The sequence below is a fragment of the Channa argus genome, chromosome 18 (assembly GCF_033026475.1).
Source record: "Channa argus isolate prfri chromosome 18, Channa argus male v1.0, whole genome shotgun sequence".
Taxonomy (NCBI): domain Eukaryota; kingdom Metazoa; phylum Chordata; class Actinopteri; order Anabantiformes; family Channidae; genus Channa; species Channa argus.
In genome coordinates, this window is record NC_090214.1 from 1,493,895 (window position 1) to 1,514,397 (window position 20,503).

The 20,503-nt window shown below is 41.7% G+C and overlaps 2 protein-coding genes across 7 annotated transcripts; both read right to left on the reverse strand.

Annotated features, from left to right (window-relative positions):
* Positions 1 to 1,180: 1,180 nt before the first annotated feature.
* On the reverse strand, positions 1,181 to 7,612 carry LOC137104202 (tripartite motif-containing protein 16-like). Of its 3 annotated transcripts, none has more exons than XM_067485123.1 (2): positions 7,483 to 7,612; positions 1,181 to 7,007 (listed from the first exon to the last, which is right to left on the reverse strand). In XM_067485123.1, exon 2 carries the CDS (start codon positions 4,813 to 4,815, stop codon positions 3,067 to 3,069), a length of 1,749 nt encoding a protein of 582 aa, XP_067341224.1. In that variant the 5' UTR covers positions 4,816 to 7,007; positions 7,483 to 7,612; the 3' UTR covers positions 1,181 to 3,066. The 3 variants fall into 3 exon arrangements, with proteins under 3 accessions (XP_067341224.1, XP_067341226.1, XP_067341225.1); XM_067485125.1 differs by having other exon boundaries at positions 7,312 to 7,588; XM_067485124.1 differs by having other exon boundaries at positions 7,301 to 7,588.
* A 1,122-nt stretch (positions 7,613 to 8,734) lies between these two features.
* Positions 8,735 to 19,968, reverse strand: LOC137104204 (tripartite motif-containing protein 16-like). 4 transcript variants are annotated; one of them, XM_067485129.1, is made up of 4 exons: positions 19,843 to 19,968; positions 19,466 to 19,516; positions 15,732 to 19,360; positions 8,735 to 8,929 (listed from the first exon to the last, which is right to left on the reverse strand). In XM_067485129.1, the coding sequence occupies exons 3-4, from the start codon at positions 17,238 to 17,240 to the stop codon at positions 8,750 to 8,752; spliced, it is 1,689 nt and encodes a 562-aa protein (XP_067341230.1). In that variant the 5' UTR covers positions 17,241 to 19,360; positions 19,466 to 19,516; positions 19,843 to 19,968; the 3' UTR covers positions 8,735 to 8,749. The 4 variants fall into 4 exon arrangements, with proteins under 4 accessions (XP_067341230.1, XP_067341229.1, XP_067341227.1 ...); XM_067485128.1 differs by lacking the exon at positions 8,735 to 8,929 and having other exon boundaries at positions 14,198 to 19,351; positions 19,843 to 19,964; XM_067485126.1 differs by lacking the exon at positions 8,735 to 8,929 and having other exon boundaries at positions 14,198 to 19,360; positions 19,843 to 19,964.
* Positions 19,969 to 20,503: the final 535 nt, after the last annotated feature.

The following is a 20,503-nucleotide window of genomic DNA, read 5'->3' on the forward strand; positions in this document are numbered from 1 at the left end:
AGGTTTGATCATCCACTGACAGTGCTGGCTTGTCGTCATCCCTTGTTTTGTCAAATACTGCATATCCCAGTGTGTCCGTACACCCACTACTGCATCCATCCTGTGTACACAAGGCTGGAGAACAACAAAGCTCTGCTAATGTTACATTGAATGTCTCCTTCAGCATGGACTGAGAAAAGATGTACGACCATTGCTGAAGACGTGCGTTTTTAGGACACTGACACTTGATGGCCTATGTGTTGCTCCCAGGCATTGATCACCCACGATGACCCACCCCAAGTCTAGCCTTTGTGCTCCCCACAAGGAGCACTGAGGGGTCCATTGATTTGCTCCCTCACTTTGTGCACTTGAAGGATGTCTCTACCCAAGAGCAGACGGATGGGAGCGTCTGGATCCACAGGAGGTATCTTGTCTGCAACTCGCTGTAAGTGTGGGTGCTGACGTGCCACTTCAGGTACTGGGATCTCTCCCCGGTCATCAGGCATCATGTCACACTCACACTCAGTTTGGAACGGGAAGTTTTATTTTGCCATCTACTGATTCAATCATAAAGTTTGCAGCCCTTCTGCCTGCAATTTAAGTTATCATTATTATTATTATTAGTGTGTGTGGTACATGTGTATAGTGCACTGCTTATCAGGGCTTTCAATTGTCTTTTTAGACAAAGTACTTTGCAGGGTTGGAGGCTCTTTTTGAAAAACTGATTTGTGCACATTTATACAGGTTCTTTTTGCACTTTTTGTGCAATTCTCATTTTTTGAGCTCTGGTTGGTGAAAGTTGTTAGAGCAAAACTGTAGTTGTTCCTTACTTTTGCCTCTTTTCTTACAAATCTAGAGAAGCACCTGAAAGGTGCAAAATGGAAATCCACATTCTTCCTTATAGTTGGATCACACAACAATTCATTTCTCCACAATTGGATTTACTCCACGAGATTAACAAGACTAAATTCACTCTTATTAGATAGATGGGCGGCTGTGGTGCAGGAAGGTAGAGCAGTTATCCACCAATCTCGCAGTTCTTGGTTCAATCCCCAGCTCCTCCGGTCACATGTCAAAGTGTCCTTGAGCAAGACACTGAACCCCAACTTAGTTGCTCCACGTGAGCGTTGGCCAGCTGCATAGCAGTGTGTGTGTGTGTGTGTGTGTGAATGGGTGAATAAGAAAGCGCTTTAAGTGCCAATAGGTAGAAAAATGCTTTATAAATGCAGAACATTTATCATATCTCATCTACTTCATAAGCTTCAGCTTCAGCTCTCTGGCTTTGTAGAATGTGAAGACTGGCTTCATAGTTGGCTTTTTGATTTATAATATTGCCTTCTTTTTCTTTACATGCAAGTTGGGCGCGTGCAGCTTTTGCCTTAGCACAAGCTTTTACTGCTGAGGAACTAGCAGAGGAAACTCGACTTGACTGCCCTGAAGAACGGGAATGAACTGACCAAGCAAGGACATCAGCACCTTTACTAGGCTCTTGCTGTTTGTGAATTTTCTCATCCTTCTGCTAATGAGCTGGCTTATACTGCTCGCCTGACCGTGGACTCATTTTTATGGCTTATTATCTTGTTAGGTTGTGCCTGCTGTGCAGTTGTCCTTTTACTTTATTGTCCTCGCAAAGAGTGTAACTTGTTCTATGCTGGACAGTTAACTAACATGTGAGGGTGAAGTCCTCCAATAAGCACAAGGCCATAACTTCTCTTGGATGTTTAATGAAGGCTCACTTTCCTATTTCTGTCTTTATCTTACTCACTGTAAAACTGAAGACAAATAACAACAGGAATTAAAATGAAATAAAATACATCTTACAGGTACAATTCAAAGTTTCAAATATTGAAATAGAAAAACGCTGAGTGACAACAGCAATGATCACCACAATTTACTATAGCTCTGAATTTCTGAATTAACGATTTATAATATATATATATATATATATATATATATATATATATATATATATATATATATATATAAATAACAAAAATAATAATGCAGCAACAATATTATGTTTACAGCATCAAAAAGGGTAATAAACAAAATACTTATGGACAAATAATGTCCAAGGCAACAACGTTATAAAGAAGATTAGCAGCAGGCGATCAGCCACGGTCTGTCCTCTACCATCCTTCAGAAACTCTCAGGGGAATTCCAGCTCTAAACCTACTGCTGCTGGCTGACCAGGAGGAGGCAGTGCTGTAAACTCTATGCACAAAACTATTTCAAGGTTTTTTTAGCACTTAAACAGTGTTCATCAGTGTGAACAACTAAACACAACTCGATGATGATGTCAAAGACAGAAAAATGGACAAATGAAGTGTTAAGCTGCAGCTAAAACAGTGGAGCTCTGATCAACCATTACTGTCATTAACAGTGAAGCTGCATCAGAAAATACTAAAAACCAACATTTACAACCATAGAAAACAAATCACAACTGAAAAAAACCTCTGATCACATGATTACGATCACTGAAATCTGCTCACTTTAATTAGGAAAATGAAAACAAAAATGAACTCGTCATTTAGAGGAAACAGCTGACATGAACTGTTTTTACAAACATTAGATAAACTTTATCATTTCCCAGGAACAAGGTACATGCACAGTGGATATTTAGATGATGATTATACTTTAGGTAATGATTCTAATAATGGTCAGTACAGTTTCAAGAGGTTTTAAAATGACAGATTTACATGGTGATTAAATAAATGTTCACATTCTAAACATAAAGTTTGGTTCTTTTCTCTGTTGATGTCCACGCAATAAAAAAAACTACAAACATATCAATACAAATATTCATCAGAGAAGTTTAAATTTCCATCTGGAGAAATGTTGGTTACATAAACAGAAATAATCCTGAGCAGTGATGTTCATGTGTGAACACACACAGGAAATACCCACCTACAGAAAGTCCAACACTAACAGGAAATGAGAAGATGAACTACCTGAGTACTATCAATAAAGTTTGACTGAAAGTGGATCAGAATCAAGTGAAGAAACAACAACAATGAGCTCTCAGGAAAAATGATGGAGACAAATTCAAATACACATTTTGATCCACTGCAGTTTAAATGACTTTTTCTATTTGAGTTCACACAACTCAGCAATGTCTCCATAACAATTGAAACAAAGTCCAGCATGTAGAGGCTGAGTGAATGTGGTCTGGACTCTGTGGAGGAGAGTCATGGTTTCAGAGACGCTGTAGAAGGACAGAATACCTGCTCTGTGATCCAGGTACAGTCCTACTCTGGAGGACTGAGGACCTGAGACGGGAGTTTGGATGTTGTTGTGATAATAAACATATTTGTTTTGGATACAAACTAATGTCCAAGATTTGTTATTGCTTCCAAATACACAATCATTACTGTTCCCTGTTCTGCTGATATTCTTATATGCAACTGCTACAAAAACTCCTGTCCCTGTCCACTCCACCTCCCAGTAACAACGTCCAGTCAGACTCTCTCTGCTCAGGACCTGACAACATATAGTGAATCTGTCTGGATGAGGAGAATAAGACTGTTCTTCACTCATCAATGTTACTTTTCTGTTTCCTTCAGACAATAACATCAGTGTGTGTGCTGTGTTTGGATCCAGTGAGATTTCACATGAATATTTTAAGAACTCAGCTCTGGTCTTGGGTTCTGCTGGTGGCAGTAAAACATCGACTTCAGTCAGTCTCAGTGAGACGTGTGTCCATGTCTCTCTCAGGACGTCCTGTAGTTGATCTCTGAGCTCTGACACAGCTACTGTCACATCCTCAAAGTATCTCAGAGGACGGATGTTGATGCTGGTGGAGTCTGTAGGTTCACTGAGTGCTGACAGTGAGGGGTAGCTGTGGACAAACTGGATGTGATCCTCTGTGAGTGAGAGCTGCTCCAGTGAAGCGTCTTTCCTCTTCAGCTCAGTGATGTCCTGCTCCAGCTTCTCCTGAAGCTCTTTGACTCGACTCACTTCAGTTTCCTGCTGGGATCTGATCTGCTGCTTCACATCAGACCTTCTTTTGTCCATGAGACGGATCAGCTCAGTGAAGATCTTCTCACTGTCCTCCACTGCTTTATCAGCAGAGAGACTGATGGCCTCCACCTCCTGTTGAAGCAGCTTCACCTCTTTCTCTCTGTCCTGGATTCTCTGCTGGAGTTTTTGTCGACTCCCCTCGAGCTCTGTCTGCCTCTCAGTCCTCTCTGCTGCAGCTGAGACTGTGTCGTGGCCTCTATGTTCATCCATGGAGCAGAGATAACAGATACACTGCTGATCAGTGCGGCAGAAAATCTTCATCACCTCATCATGACGAGAGCAGATGTTCTCCTGCAGCTTCTTGCAGGGCTCCACCAGCTTGTGCTTTTGAAAAGTTGGCGATTCATAATGAGGCTGGAGGTGATTCTCACAGTAAGAAGCCAGACACACCAGACAGGACTTGAGAGCTTTCAGTTTTCTCCCAGTGCAGACATCACAGGACACATCTTCAGGTCCAGCATAGCAGTGATCAGCAGGAGCAGCTTGGAGTCCAGTCTTCTTCAGCTCCTCCACTAAAACTGCTAACATGGTGTTTTTCACCAGGACAGGTCTCTGTGTGAAGGTCTGTCTACACTGAGGGCAGCTGTGGAGTTTTTTACCATCCTCTTCATCCCAGAACCTTTTAATACACTTCATGCAGTAGCTGTGTCCACAGGGAATAGTCACCGGATCCTTCAGTAGATCCAGACAGATGGAACAAGAGAAGGTATCTCGGTCCAGCTGAACTCCTTTCTGAGCCATTTCACCTCTCAGCAGCAACGACTGTCTGACTTTCACTTTCTCTGAAACTAGTTTGAGCTCTGATCTAAACGTCATCAGCTCTGACACTTCACCACATGTTGGTTACACCCATCTTCAAACTGTAGATCTGAAGGGGAGGGAACAAGGACATATATGGACAGAGTGGAGCTCACTGTGTTTGAGAGCAGGAAGAAGAGGGAGGGTCATCAGGCTTTGACTCCAGGAAGAGGAGCAGTTTCACTCAGATACTGTGTGTTTAACTAATTTGTTCATTTACAAAGAGGGGATTTCCCAGTTGAAGACATTCTGGGAGGACAGACCAACTTTGAGTGGTGTGTTTACTGACAGCAACGGTCAAATCGTGCTCATTCTGCCTTTAAGGAATCTGACTTGAGGTCTGCTTCTTCCTGTAATTACACAATAGTTACCTCATAGTAAAAAACACCTACAGTTTACTTTTATGTGATTAATCACAGGGAGTTTGTTCACTACTGTCACCTCCTCTGTTGTCCACCTAACAAGCCTATTCAGGTCAGGTGAGAAACAAAGAACCTCCCTGGAGGATCTAGAACTTGTGGCTGAATTCAGAAAGTTTGGTACAGAAAACAATGTCAAATAGAATCGACCCAAAAGGAAAAGAGCTCTTTGCACCGAGTTCAGTTTCTGCTTTTTACCTGTGTATCTTGAAACGGGACGTTATGTTGGCATTGAAGAACATGATCAGATCTGTCAGGTTTGTGAGCCCCAAAAAATTGAAAATGAAATATGTTTTGTTCTATATTGTCCTTTGATAAACACTTTACAGGAGTAAAGAGAAAATCAAAAGGAGGTGACTTTAGTGTGGATGATGCTTATACGATGAAATATGCTTTTTGAAAACGATACTTTTTTTGAGTATTTTTCTGAGTATTACATCCTGGACTTTCCAGGATGGCTCTGGTTTTTTCCACCCTCCTCCTGCACACTGTCCAGTTCCAGATTCAGCCTTCCTGGTCAAGTTGTCCAGTCTTGGTGTCTCCCACAGGTCACTTATTACTACAGACTGAGCGAACATCAGTAGCCTGTTGCATCATGTGTTAAATAAGAGAAGCTCACGCACAGTGTCCAACATTTTAGCTGTATTCTCGTCAAACTAACTTGGACCTGGTTAATCAAAGAGAAAAGTTTAGACTGCTCTAATATTATAGACTGTGTCTTTATATAGTCTCTTAAAAACAGTTTTTAAAATCTGAATGTAAATGTGAACTTACAGCCTCCAGAAAATAAGTCATGTCACAGTCCAACAGTAATGAGAAAACCCATGTTCTGGTAAACATTAAACACATCGCTCTTTCCATGTTCTCTTTTAACAAAAGGTTTTAAATGCTGTTGAAGCTGAAGGTGGCAAATACTGTGACAGCAAGCTGGTTGTCTCTACATCAGGACTGTACCTATAATTCCATGAATCCGTTCAGTGGGAAGGTTTTTACACAGTTATTTTCACTCAGAGACGGGACATGAACAGTTTGAATATATTAAACAGCGTCATCTCTGTGTCACTACCTTCCCTGAAACTGGGACCATTTGGAGTTTGGAGACGTTTTTTCATGGCTTCAAACTCACCAAGCATCTTATTATACTGATTAACTACCTCGGTCATACATGGTGCAGTTGCAGACGTCCTGAGATCTGCACTGATGGCAAACAGCTCCAGTATGTTGATTTCCAGTCTGATAAACTTTAAAGCCTCAGCTCCAGTTGTTCCTCTTCGAATTTCCGCACATGAAGTCTTTACATCTTCCAGTTCACTGTTCAGTGATGCAACAATCGTCCTGAATTCCTCCATTTCTTGTGAACATTCTCTCTCTTTTTGTTTCTGGTTTCCACTCAAAGCGATAGCAGCAAGAACTACAAGATAACAAATCATGAACACACCTGCAGATATTTTTATCTGCAAACCTGCGACAAACTCAAACGGAGCATCAACTACCAACAGTACAGCAGCTGTGGATCCTACAGCAACAGTTCCTACAGCAACAGTTACTGCAGCAACTAATTTGGCAATCTGTGCTATGTGCTGAATGCGTTTTAATGTTAAATCCAGCTTCTGCAGCTCGTCTAGAATTTTTCTCATCCTGGGTTTTTTATTGTCTAACTGTGTGATGAATGAAGCTGCATTCAGTCTGTTCAGTCTCCAAACTGGGTTTGGTTCCATTTTCAGGCAGGTTCCTGTGACCTGGACATGTTGAGACCTTTGTCTTTGCAGAGTCAGAGTCTGAGGACTGAGTCTGTGAAAACAATGACAGACAACGTTTGCAGGCGTTCAGATTAAAGTATTTCTCTCATTGTGTCTTAGCTGATGTGTGATGCTGTGATTAATGCATGTTGGAATTCTGAGTTTCCTCACTCATCGCATGACAGACTCTTTCCACAAATGTTTGTCAGACAGCAGGTGAAAAAATTGCATCCACAAAACTGAGGAGCATGAAAACCAGAACAGAAACCGAAAGGAAAGAGGCTGTAACATGTAGTACTTTAGGCTCCACATAGTATATCTTAGCCAGAATACTACAAGAATTACCTTAAATGTACCTTAGTAGATATAACCAACAACCAGTTGTTAGTTGATGAGTTAGTATGTCTTCATTCTTCTCTGTCAGCTCTTGGATCAGCTCGTGTTACACCACACACACAGAACTCAGCAAAGTCTGAATGAACCCGAATCCCTCAGCATCAAACAACATTTAATGTGACTCCACTCACTTCAAATTCACATCTGCTGTGTCCTCGGTCCACTGGTTAAATCCTTCAGAATGAATCCATCAGCAGAAACATAACCAGTGTCAGAGCAACGTGTCCTTGCAGCTGAATGACTCACCTGTGTGTGAGACACACCTGGAAAATCATGTGATCAGACTTTCTGTCCAATGAGAGTTTTTGATTTGGAGGCTGCAGACAATCTGTGTTTTATTCTCACTCAGTCTCTGGTTGAGAAGGTTAAGGACATTTGATTTTGATGGGGTCTCTGTATTTTGTATTTTAAGTTTAAAGTCCATCAACTGAGAGACTCTCCCAACAGAGTCTCCCTCACACTGCGTCCACAAATCTGACTCCAGTGAGGAAGAAGCCCTGAAATGACTCCTTTTATTAAAAGTTATAGTTAATAAACATACCTACTGTACAACCTGTGTGGCTGCATTCACTTTTCACACACACCAGTCATCCGTCTTTAGAGGTTTAACAACAGTACATTTTCTTCAAAAACTCCCTCAGCTCTGCTCAGTGGAATGTGGCTCATCAATGTGGGTCGATGCTTTGTAAAATTGGGCCTTGTGGTCGCTGGCGTAAAGGCTTTTAGGAGGAAGACAGAGAGCAGCTGGGTGAGTCCTTTCGTTTCAGCCTCTATCACTTGAATGAGCCCTAAGAAATGTTAATCATTGACACTGTGTGCAGTAATATAATGATCTCCAGTGTATTCAGACAGTTTTCAGACCTTCACTTTATTTAACCTTGTTATGCTGCAGTCTGATACTACAGTTGTTTAAATTATTTTCTTTCTCATGAATCTACACTCAGCCCCACATAACGAAGTGACAACCAAATTTTAATAATGTCTAAGTTTAGGAAAAAGAACAAACTGAAATACCACATGTACATAAGTATTGAGACCTTTTAGTCTTTTGTTGAAGCACCTTTGGCAGCAGTTACAGCCTAGAGTGATTTTGGATACGACGTGACAAGCTCTGCACATCTGGATTGGGGGATTTTTTGCCATTCTTCTTTGAAAATCCTCTCAGTCATGTTGGATGAGGACTGTTGGTGGAAAGCCATTTTCAGGTCCGTCCAGAAATGTTCAATAGGGTTCTAGTCAGGGCTAGGACATTCACAGAGTCTCTAAGACAGTCCTGTCTGCTCTTGGTTGTGTGCTTAGGATTGCTGTCATGTTGGAACCTTTGGGCCAGTCTGACTTCCACAGCAGGACGACAGGGAACCATCATCTTCACTGGTTCAGCCTGAGACGGCTACTACTCTATTTGAGTTCACACTTCAGCAGTGACTCCAAGAAAAAAGGAAAGTCCAGGAAAAGTCCAGCATGTAGAGGCTGAGTGAATGTGGTCTGGACTCTGTGGAGGAGAGTCATGGTTTCAGAGACGCTGTAGAAGGACAGAATACCTGCTCTGTGATCCAGGTACAGTCCTACTCTGGAGGACTGAGGACCTGAGACAGGAGTTTGGATGTTGTTGTGATAATATTCATATTTGTTTTGGGAACAAAGTAATGCCCAAGATTTGTTAATGTTTCCAAATCCACTTTCCTTCCAGTCCCCTGTTCTGCTGATATTCTTATATGCAACTGCTACATCAACTCCTGTCCCTGTCCACTCCAGCTCCCAGTAACAACGTCCAGTCAGACTCTCTCTGCTCAGGACCTGAGAACATGTAGTGAATCTGTCTGGATCAGGAGAATAAGACTGTTCTTCACTCATCAAAACAGTTCTCTAAAACAGTTCACTGTGATTTGTGATCATATACAACAGAGACAGAGAGTCAAGTCGACCTGAAGTCTGGCAGCTACATTTCAACTAGTGCTCACTTTGCTGAAAACTCGCCCGGTTGCATAATCAGGAAATTGTGCATGGCACTAAAAACCACTGTAAAACACAAAATGAATCGGCCTCTTTACACAATAGTCCACAAAGTGACATCTTAACTCAACAACTGTGATGATCCATTGGTGGGTGTCACAAATGTTCACGTCTGTTACAGACCAAATCTTGTCCTTTCACCAGGGTTCAAATATCATCCAGAACAATGACTTAAATTCCTGTGAAAAGCTGTTTTTGTGTAGTTCTTAAAACTACAACTTTTTCTTGTGTCTGAACCACACAAACTACAAATCAGAAAAGTTCTTAAAACTTTGATTTGAGAAACAACCTGGACATGTCATCAGTCAGTCAATCAGTCAATCAATCCTTACTGGACGTTTGATTTGCAGCCAGGTGAATAAAAATCAGGAAAAACAATCAATCACACAGCATCAAACAGGAAACAGGGAAACACCAACCACCAAAAGCCTCAGACATGTACAGCATATTGTTGGAAATAGTTCTAACAAGTTTTTCAGTCCTACAGCCACTGAAGCAAAGACAGATCGAATCCTTTTTGTCGTTGCAACAGGAAGTGAAATGATGATGTATGTCAAACTCTTTAATCAGAGGGTGATCGGGACAAGAACAGCCTCAGCCTTCCTGCACACAAGCTTTTTAAAGATGTCAGAGAGCTAAACTGGGCCTAAACCAGAAATGAGTCTGTTGTTACAGGACAAGCTGAGGTTTCTATACCATAAAAATACAAAACATAGTCACTGTATTTCCACAGGCCTTAAATAATTAATTTCTCCAAGAAAATAAAGGTGCTGCTTTACTTTCCTGTAAACCAAGTCAGCATGTTCTTCAAATTTCACTTTACTATCAACAACAGAATTTCAGAAGTGAAACACTTGTATCAAATCTTTTGTAAAATGCATTTAATTCATCAGCAAGTTGTAAATCTGGGCACCGTGACATCCACGCTGCCAACGACACAGCTGTAGTCTCAACAGCCTGTAGCCCCACTGTTGAGAGCACTACTCAGTCTGTGTATGTGTCTTCCAGGGGGAGACCAACTACTCCAGCAGTGACCACGGACAGTTTAATTATATGTTACCATTGGTCTAATTCCCTGATCTGCCCGATTCCTCATTTTAGACTCGGTTTCCTTTTAATTTTTTGTCCGAGGTTTGGTCACGTGTTTATTAGTGTCGGGACAAACGAAAGGGAGCAGAATAGTAGCAAAGTTATTTGTATGTGTACAGGGAGTTGTGAGTGTGTACTCAGATTTCTGTGTCGTACACAAATCTGTAACTGTAAATAATATCTGTATTTATGTTAAATAATGTGCAAATGTATTCGCTCAAAAAACTCAATGTGAATGTGTAATTATCTGAGAAAACACTCAGGTTTTAAGTAAAAGGGCTGGAAAGCCTCACTTTGCTACTGTTCTGCAGTCTGCAAGATTTGCCTGTATGGGAAGGTTTTCCTTGCCCTCATCTCAGACTCCTAGGCTCATCCTTACAGTCTGTGCTCAGGCTGGAGTGAAGATCACTGAAGCTCTGCGGCCGGTCAATGAAGCCAGTGATGAACGGAGGAGCACAGAGCCGCTACTACAGTCCCTCAGGTGAGTCTCACCTTTACCTGTCTTTGAGTTGGCTGTGGAGATTTGCTCTTGACTTTCTCCTGCTACCAGATTGAAAACATTTGCACATTATTTTACATACACACAAATATTATTTACAGTTACACACACACTGAAATACAAATCGGAGTACACACACACACACACACACAAGTCTGAGTACGCTCACACAAATCCCTGTACACATACAAATAACTTTACTATTATTCTACTTCCAGACTTTGGCAACATCTGCTGTGTAAATGTGTGTAGCTCTTATAGAAACATGCTGATTCAAAGCTCTTGAGAACATTCTATTGTTTGAAGAATTTCTACATTTGATAATTCTGCAAACAAAAATGTGTGGAGCCAAGTTCCTGTGTGACTTAGGTCGGAAGCAGTGTTATCACTGTTTCACTCATTTTCAGAGTAACACTGTGTGTGAATAAACTGAATATTTGATTACATGTCATAGTTATTTATATGCATGTGTTATACTTTGATTTGGGAATGAATGACATATTTTTTGTGGGAAAATATAAAGTACGTTGTGGAATCTGAATGCTTGTGTGATTGTATTGAGAGAAACAATTTGTGTCTTATTTAGCTTAAAACCTCTTCAGCTTTGGAGAATATTATCTGCAATCAAACTTCTCCCACATGAGAGACTTAGTTATCTTTCTTGCTCTCTCCAAATATTTTCTCTTTGCCTCTGTCTATAACTCCTTTTTAAAAAACAGGCATTTTGAGGTGTTTTTTTATAGTGTCAGTGAGTGAGACATTGTGATTTGTAGTGAGAGCAGGGAGCAGGTGGAGGAAAATCTAGAAAGGTGGAGGTTTGCTCTGGATAACAGAGGAATGAAGCTTAGCCGCAGTAAGACAGAATACATGTGTGTGAATGAGAGGGACCCAGGTGGAACAGTGAGGTTACAGGGAGCAGAGGTGAAGAAGGTGAAGGACTTTAAGTACTTAGGGTCAACGGTTCGAGTGTGGAAAAGAGGTGAAGAGGCGAGTGCAGGCAGGTTGGAACGGGTGGACAAAAGTGTCAGGTGTGTTGTGTGATAAAAGAGTATCAGCGAGAATGAAAGGAAAGATGTTCAAGACGGTGGTGAGACCAGCAATGTTGTTCGGCTTAGAGACAGTGGCACTGAGGAAAAGACAGGAGGCAGAGCTGGAGGTAGCAGAGCTTAAGATGTTGAGGTTCTCTTTGGGAGTGACGAGGATGGACAGGATCAGGAATGAGGACATCAGAGGGACAGCTCATGTTAGATGTTTCGGAGATAAAGAGAGGCCAGATTGAGGTGGTTTGGACATGTTCAGAGTATTAGAGACTGGTTCATGGTTCAGAGGAGAGACTGTGAATGTATCGGTAGAAGGATGCTGAGGTTGGAGCTGCCAGGCAGGAGGTCTAGAGGAAGAACAAAGAGGAGATTTATGGATCTAGTGAGAGAGGACATGAAGTTAGTTGGTGTGAGTGAAGAGGATGCAGAGGACAGAGTTGGATGGAGGCACATGATTCGCTGTGGTGACCCCTGAAAGGGAACAGCCCAAAGGAACAGAAGAAGTGAGTGAGACCTTGGAGTTGGTCTTTAGCGGTGAGCTGCTCAAATTTATCATTAGGACACAACCACATGACTGATCACATTGATACAGACTTCAGAGCAGAGTTTCAAAACAGAAGCTTCATATATGTTTTGAAGCGCTCGACGCAGTGTTTAGTTTCCACCATCACCAGTGTTTATCCCTGTCTATCAGACTTGGTTTGGTTATTTGCTTGATGGTATATTCCTGCCCTTGTTCTCCTCTGAATGTGTGCATCGTTTCCTTGCACTCTCCTTAGTTAATAACGCAGAAGGTCAGATGGTGGTTGACTTTGCATAGAGGATGGAAATGGCTGTAGTGAACACTTTCTTCCAGAAGAGGCAGGAACATTAGTTGACGTATAAGAGCAGAGGTAGAAACACTCAGGTGGATGACACCTTGTGTAGATGTTGTAATCTGAAAGAGACCCGTGACTGTAAAGTGTTGGTAGGGGAGAGTGTAGCCAGACAACACAGGATGGTGGTGTGTAAAAGGACTCTGGTGGTGAGGAAGATGAAGAGGACAAAGACAGAGCAGAGGACGAAGTGGTGGAAGTTGAAAAAGGAAGAATGCCGTTTAGTTTTCAGGGAGGAGCTGAGACAGACTCTGGGTGGTTTGGAGGTGCTTCCAGATGACTGGACTACTACAGCTAATTTGATCAGGGAGACAGGTAGGAGGGTACTCGGTGTGTCATCTGGAAAGAGGAAAGCGGACAAGGAGACTTGGTGGTGGAACGAGGAAGTTCAGGAGTGTATACAGAGAAAGAGGTTAGCTAAGAAGAAGTGGGACACTGAGAGGACTGAAGAGAGTAGACAGGAGTACAGGGAGATACAGCGTAAGGTGAAGGTAGAGGTGTCAAAGGACAAACAAAGAGCAGGTTCCTGAGCCAGTAGTGGTCTTTTCTCTTTCTGGGTCAGTTGACAACCTGCCTGACCCTGAATCCGTCTCTGTGTCAGCTGATATCAGACCTGCTCTTGAATCAGCTTCTGGGTCGGCTGTCACCCTTCCTGTTCCACCATCTGTGAGGCAGGTGGTTATGGGTCCTGGATCCTGTGATGATGACTGACTTGACAAGTGGCTCAGTAAAATGGTGGAGTGGAAGTCTCTGAGGAAGATGCAGGGGTCTTGATCCGTAATACAGAACAGACCTGGTAGTAAGTACATGGGTCCCAGTAATGGTGAAAAGCCAATCCCAGACATGAGAAAACTCCAAATCCCTCTGATGACAAGGTTATCAAAAACTCCCAACAACACAAAGTGCATGAAGACAAGATTCGTCCTTTAACTCTCGGTTTTCTTAAAATACTTCTGTGACACAAACACGGGTAAACATGAAAATCCTTCCATGATATTAGCTGGTTCATTACTACAGCAGTCATTAGCACTTGATGAAATCATGGCTTGATGACACGAGCACACGGTGAATGCTCGTCTGAACTCCACATGTAAGAGTAGACAGGCCCTCATGGCTTGGTCACACGTCTGCATGCTGAGATCAAACAGATACATAACGTGGTTAAACATGCTCCTTAAAAACATGGTAACAAGGGTCCACGTTAATCCTAATTCTTTATGTGCAGGCGGCAATTATCCTTAATGTCATTCATTTAGTCAGCAACAGAGAGAATCAAGGCCGAGCAGTAACCCACAAAAACAAGGTCAGCTAGAAAACTTGATGAAGGCCATTTAGATCTTCAAGTAATTTATTATCTTACATTCAATTATTGTTCAAAGATTTGCTCATATATGAATCAGCTTCAGTCAGTAGCTGTGTTTAAAGGAGCAAAATAATCCAAATAACAGCTCAAACTGAATAAAAATGCATCATGTCAACTGTCAACTCCATCACCTCATCATGACGAGAGCAGATGTTCTTCTGAGGACACAAATTCAAACTATCATCAGAAGAAGCTCAGCTGTCGTCCACAGGTCTGTTCAAGTCTCTTTCCATTCGTTAACATTTTGCCAAATTGTCTCTATTAACAGCAGCTCAATTATCTGTGATCAGCTTCTGTTTGCAGGATCAATGTGATACAGAAGAAAACGAACAAACAGGAAAATTCTCAGTGACCTTCCACAGCCTCTGATTTCTCTGATTTCTAGGTGGATTAATGGAGGTTTACTCTGGATGGACGTCAGTGATAATGATTTCTTCATCAAGTGGAAGTGACATGAAGGATTTCAATGTGTTTCATGTTTGCATGTTGACAGTCTCAGTTATGAGTCTGCATCACCCCCTTGAGGACACTTTTGTCTTTTTCCTGATGTCCACTCGATGATGACGTCAAAGACAGAAAAATGGACAAATGAAGTGTTAAACTGCAGCTAAAACAGTGGAGCTCTGACCAACCATTACTGTCATTAACAGTGAAGCTGCTTCAGAAAATACTAAAAACCAACATTTACAACCATAGAAAACAAATCACAACTGAAATAAAAACTCTGATCACATGATTACGATCACTGAAATCTGCTCACTTTAATTATGAAAATGAAAACAAAAATGAACTCGTCATTTAGAGGAAACAGCTGACATGAGCTGTTTTTACAAAGATTAGATCAACTTTATCATTTCTCAGGAACAAGGTACATGCACAGTGGATATTTAGTAAGATGATGATTATACTCTGTAATGATTCTAATAATGGTCAGTACAGTTTCAAGAGGTTTTAAAATGACAGATTTACATGAAGATTAAATAAATGTTCACATTCTAAACATAAAGTTTGGTTCTTTTCTCTGTTGATGTCCACGCAATAAAAAAAACTACAAACATATCAATACAAATATTCATCAGAGAATTTTAAATTTCCATCTGGAGAAATGTTGGTTTAGTTAAACAGAAATAATCCTGAGCAGTGATGTTCATGTGTGAACACACACAGGAAATACCCACCTACAGAAAGTCCAACACTAACAGGAAATGAGAAGATGAACTACCTGAGTACTATCAATAAAGTTTGACTGAAAGTGGATCAGAATCAAGTGAAGGAAAATTTATAGAGAAAAATTAAAAAAAAACATTTTGATCCACTGCAGTTTAAATGACTTTTTCTATTTGAGTTCACACAACTCAGCAATGTCTCCATAACAATTGAAACAAAGTCCAGCATGTAGAGGCTGAGTGAATGTGGTCTGGACTCTGTGGAGGAGAGTCATGGTTTCAGAGATGCTGTAGAAGGACAGAATACCTGCTCTGTGATCCAGGTACAGTCCTACTCTGGAGGACTGAGGACCTGAGACGGGAGTTTGGATGTTGTTGTGATAAAAATTGTGTTTGTCTTGGTAACAAACTAATGCCCAAGATTTGTTATTGCGTCCAAATACAATTTCCTTCCAATTCCCTGCTCTGCTGATATTCTTATATGCACCTGCTACCGAAACTCCTGTCCCTGTCCACTCCACCTCCCAGTAACAACGTCCAGTCAGACTCTCTCTACTAAGAGCCTGAGGACATGTAGTGAATCTGTCTGGATGAGGAGAATAAGACTGTTCGTTACTCATTGCTATTACTTTTCTGTTTCCTTCAGACAATAACAGACGTGTGTGTGCTGTGTTTGGATCCAGTGAGATTTCACATGAATATTTTAAGAACTCAGCTCTGGTCTTGGGTTCTGCTGGTGACAGTAAAACATGGACTTCAGTCAGTCTCAGTGAGACGTTTCTCCATGTCTTTCTCAGGACGTCCTGTAGTTGATCTGTGAGCTCTGACACAGCTGCTGTCACATCCTCAAAGTATCTCAGAGGATGGATGTTGATGCTGGATGAGTCTGTAGGTTCACTGAGTGCTGACAGTGAGGGGTAGCTGTGGACAAACTGGATGTGATCCTCTGTGAGTGAAAGCTGCTCCAGTGAAGCGTCTTTCCTCTTCAGCTCAGTGATGTCCTGCTCCAGCTTCTCCTGAAGCTCTTTGACTCGACTCACTTCAGTTTCCTGCTGGGATCTGATCTGCTGCTTCACATCAGACCTTCTTTTGTCCATGAGACGGATCAGCTCAGTGAAGATCTTCTCACTGTCCTCCACTGCTTTATCAGCAGAGAGACTGATGGCCTCCACCTCCTGTTGAAGCAGCTTCATGACTTTATCTCTGTCCTGGATTCTCTGCTGGAGTTTTTGTCGACTCCCCTCGAGCTCTCTCTGCCTCTCAGTCCTCTCTGCTGCAGCTGAGACTGTGTCGTGGCCTTTATGTTCATCTATGGAGCAGAGATAACAGATACACTGCTGATCAGTGCGGCAGAAAATCTTCATCACCTCATCATGACGAGAGCAGATGTTCTCCTGCAGCTTCTTGCAGGGGTTGGCCAGTTTATGTTTATTTAATGGAGCAGCATCGTAATGAGGCTGGAGGTGATTCTCACAGTAAGAAGCCAGACACACCAGACAGGACTTGAGAGCTTTCAGTTTTCTCCCAGTGCAGACATCACAGGACACATCTTCAGGTCCAGCATAGCAGTGATCAGCAGGGGAAGCTTGGAGTCCAGTCTTCTTCAGCTCCTCCACTAAAACTGCTAACATGCTGTTTTTCACCAGGACAGGTCTCGGTGTGAAGGTCTGTCTACACTGAGGGCAGCTGTGGAGTTTCTTACCATCCTCTTCATCCCAGAAGCTTTTAATACACTTTATGCAGTAGCTGTGTCCACAGGGAATAGTCACCGGATCCTTCAGTAGATCCTGACATATCGAACAAGAGAAGGTTTCTCGGTCCAGCTGAACTCCTTTCTGCGCCATTTCACCTCTCAGCAGCAACGACTGTCTGACTTTCACTTTCTCTGAAACTAGTTTGAACTCTCATCTAAACGTCATCAGCTCTGACACTTCACCACATGTTGGTTACACCCATCTTCAAACTGTAGATCTGAAGGGGAGGGAACAAGGACATATATGGACAGAGTGGAGCTCACTGTGTTTGAGAGCAGGAAGAAGAGGGAGGGTCATCAGGCTTTGACTCCAGGAAGAGGAGCAGTTTCACTCAGATACTCTGTTTTAAACCTTAGAGCTTATTCTCCATTTAAAATATAATGTTATCATCTTTGAAGTCGTAAACTTTTTAGAGATGAGGCCACAGTTGTCACAATGAATGACTCTGTGCTCATTGAGGTTGTTTTTTCTTGGTGAAATATCAGAATATGAAACCAGTGACATCCTTGTTGAAACTTGTCACATCAAAGCAAATGCTGTGTTATCCTGCCCAAAGCCAAACCAGCACATTTGAATTAAAGTCTGGTTAATTGTTTCTCAGCTATATGGAAATAAATGTGCATACACATGAATGAAAAGAAAGAAATGTATATTACCACCACTACACCGTCCATTTCAAACAAGTATCACTGTAGAGGCAGTTTGCACAGTGACAGTCTCACTTGCCGGCACAGCAGGTCAAAGAAAAAGCTCTAGCATCAGATCCATGTAGTTAGAAGACAGATACAATGCAAAGTGTGATGTTCCATTATGGGCGTGGCCCTGGGTACTTTTTATAATGTTAACTTGTTTTAGCAAAAAAAAAAATCTAATTAGAGGTTTTTTTCTCTTAACTGAAATATAATTAAGGAATTTAAATTTTCCCAATATTTATGTTTTAATTCTTATTTTCCCATTTGTGTTCTCTATTACTTTCTCATTCTAATAAAGTTTAACAATCTTATTGACTTGCAAACAACACTCACACCACAGGTTAAATGCTAATACTTTTAGTAAAGAACAAAAAATTCAGTGTAATAATTCAGTGACGTCTCCTCAGCAAGACCACTGGCAAAACATTGAAGCTCAATAAAATTAACCACAGCGTGATCATATAACTTCATCATATAACATTGGCCAACTGTGGCACAGGAAGGTAGAGCAGTTGTCCACCAATCTCACAGTTGTTGGTTCAATCTTAGTGTCTTGCCCTTTAGCAAGCATGTCTTTACATAAAGCAACAGGTCTCAGTGTTTTACAGTGAAGAGGAGTCCTTCACTCTGCAGTCTCTGTTCCCACTCTCTCTTTAGTTCTTTGTAAACTCTCTGAGTCCTTCTTTCATCTTCTTAAACTCATCAATGGTCTTCAGGCTCTGATCAGCTGACTGGATGATAGCATCTGTTAACTTTTGGTCCTCTTCAGTGGTGGGAGTGACTCTGAAGACCCCCAACAATAACACGAGCAGATCACGTATTATACCCACCATTGTTACAGCAACAATCAGAGCATTTTTAGTATTTTTACCCAGTTCAGACACTCGTGTAAGTATCCTCTGAAACACCTCCATGTCTGACAGAGTGTTCTTAGCCTGAACTTCAGCTGATTTCTGCTCCAATTTCTCACATGTCCTATGGATGTCTTCCAGATCATTCTTCATTGGTTCAACAATGTCCATGAACTCTTTTCCCAGCTCCTCCACTATTTTTGCACTTTGTTCCTCTTCTGACATTTGCTTCACATTTGTATAACCAACAGTAGCACCTCCAATAGCGGCCAGTGCTCCAGCAGCTGCCAGGCTGATCCCTCCAGTCAACGGAGCTAGAGCCCCAAGTGTGAGCACAACTCCACCTATTATCCTGTAACTGTTTTTTAACATCTGCATGTGTTTTACATCAATAGCGAGCTTCTGGATCTCTGCCGCAATCTGTCTCATCCTGTCTTCACTGTTGTCAAACAATTTGATGAATGAATCAGCCGCTTTACAGAGTTTGTCCATTAATTCTGAAAACTCAGGAGGCAGATGTTTGCTGTCTCTTCTTTTTGGACTTGAGGCCATTTCGAGAAACGTTCTTCTAAATGTGCAGAGGTTTCCACTGTTGCACAAGCTGATGCTTTGGGCTCTGATGGTGAATCAAACTTCAGTTCAGCTGATTAGAAGGACTCTGTGAAGACTGACAGAAACACACAATCAGACATTAGAGTCATAATCCGCACGTGTGTTTCCAATGGCTGTTAAGTCATGGAAATCAAGAATGGACAATGTAATCAGATCTTACCATATGTAGCCTGGTGCTGAGACACTGCTTAGTTAATCCACAACAAAGTGACTTTAAAAAAAGGTTAAAATAACACCAGTGAGTCTTAACAGATGAACAGGAAATCAGGTTATTAGAGAAAAACAGAAACTGGAAGAAGACAGTTTGTTACATCAGTCTTCTCACAAAGTTCTCAAAAAGTTGCTGTTCAGATAAACTGACAGATTTAATCAACATATCATATATATAAGTTTAACAGCAACGAGAATGAAACCACACAGGTAACACAGCAGCACAGGTGTCCACAGGTGTGTCTTCCCTCGGATCAGCATCTACACTGTTAAAAAACAACAATATTCACACTTTATTATGTGTGTTAATGTTTAAGATGGTCTCACCTGTTTTTCTGCAGAAGCTGTGGCGCAGATAAAGCAGCACTGAGCATTTTCAGTGCACTATCTCTCAGAGGACACACACTCTGTCCAACCAGCTTCTACTTTCAGTATCTGAAGTGACATGATGAGGTGGAGCCGCTGAACACTCAACGTTTGAAGCTGTCTGAGCAAGATAAAACCAGGAAGTAACACACGTAAACCAAACAACTACTCACAGAAACAAGAGGTCAAAAGATGAAAAAACACAAAGATGTAAAAAGAGACAGGGTCCTAATTTCATAGAAAAATTCAAAGCAAAGGAAAAAAACATGACTTTCTTTTTAATACTTAAATGCACAGGAAGTCACATAACAGTTTTGAACATTGGCAGTGAGGATTTAGCATTTAGAGTTTGGGAGCTCATTCCACCATCATGGGACCACTGAGCTGAAAGGTTTTTGCTTGGGATCTTTTGTGTGGTGAAGGGACCACCAGATGCCAGGCAGAGGTCAATGGATGGGAGGGATTGTAGACCTGGATGAGGGATTTCAGCTAATACAGTGCTGTTAAGTGGACCACTGTGTAGGTGAGAGTCAGAGCTCTGAACCTGATGTGTGCAGCTACAGGAAGTCAATGCACAGATCTGAACAGGGGTGTGACATGTTTCCTTTTTGGCCGATTAAAA

Excerpts from the sequence above, each read along its gene's own strand:
- LOC137104202 (XM_067485123.1), bottom strand. The coding sequence starts at position 4,815 with ATGACGTTTAGATCAGAGCTCAAACTAGTTTCAGAGAAAGTGAAAGTC.
- LOC137104204 (XM_067485129.1), bottom strand. The coding sequence starts at position 17,240 with ATGGCGCAGAAAGGAGTTCAGCTGGACCGAGAAACCTTCTCTTGTTCG. Across the intron at positions 8,930-15,731 it reads CAGGTCCTCAGTCCTCCAGA|TCCTCCAGAGTAGGACTGTA; the intron begins GTAGGACTGTAC and ends TCAGGTCCTCAG.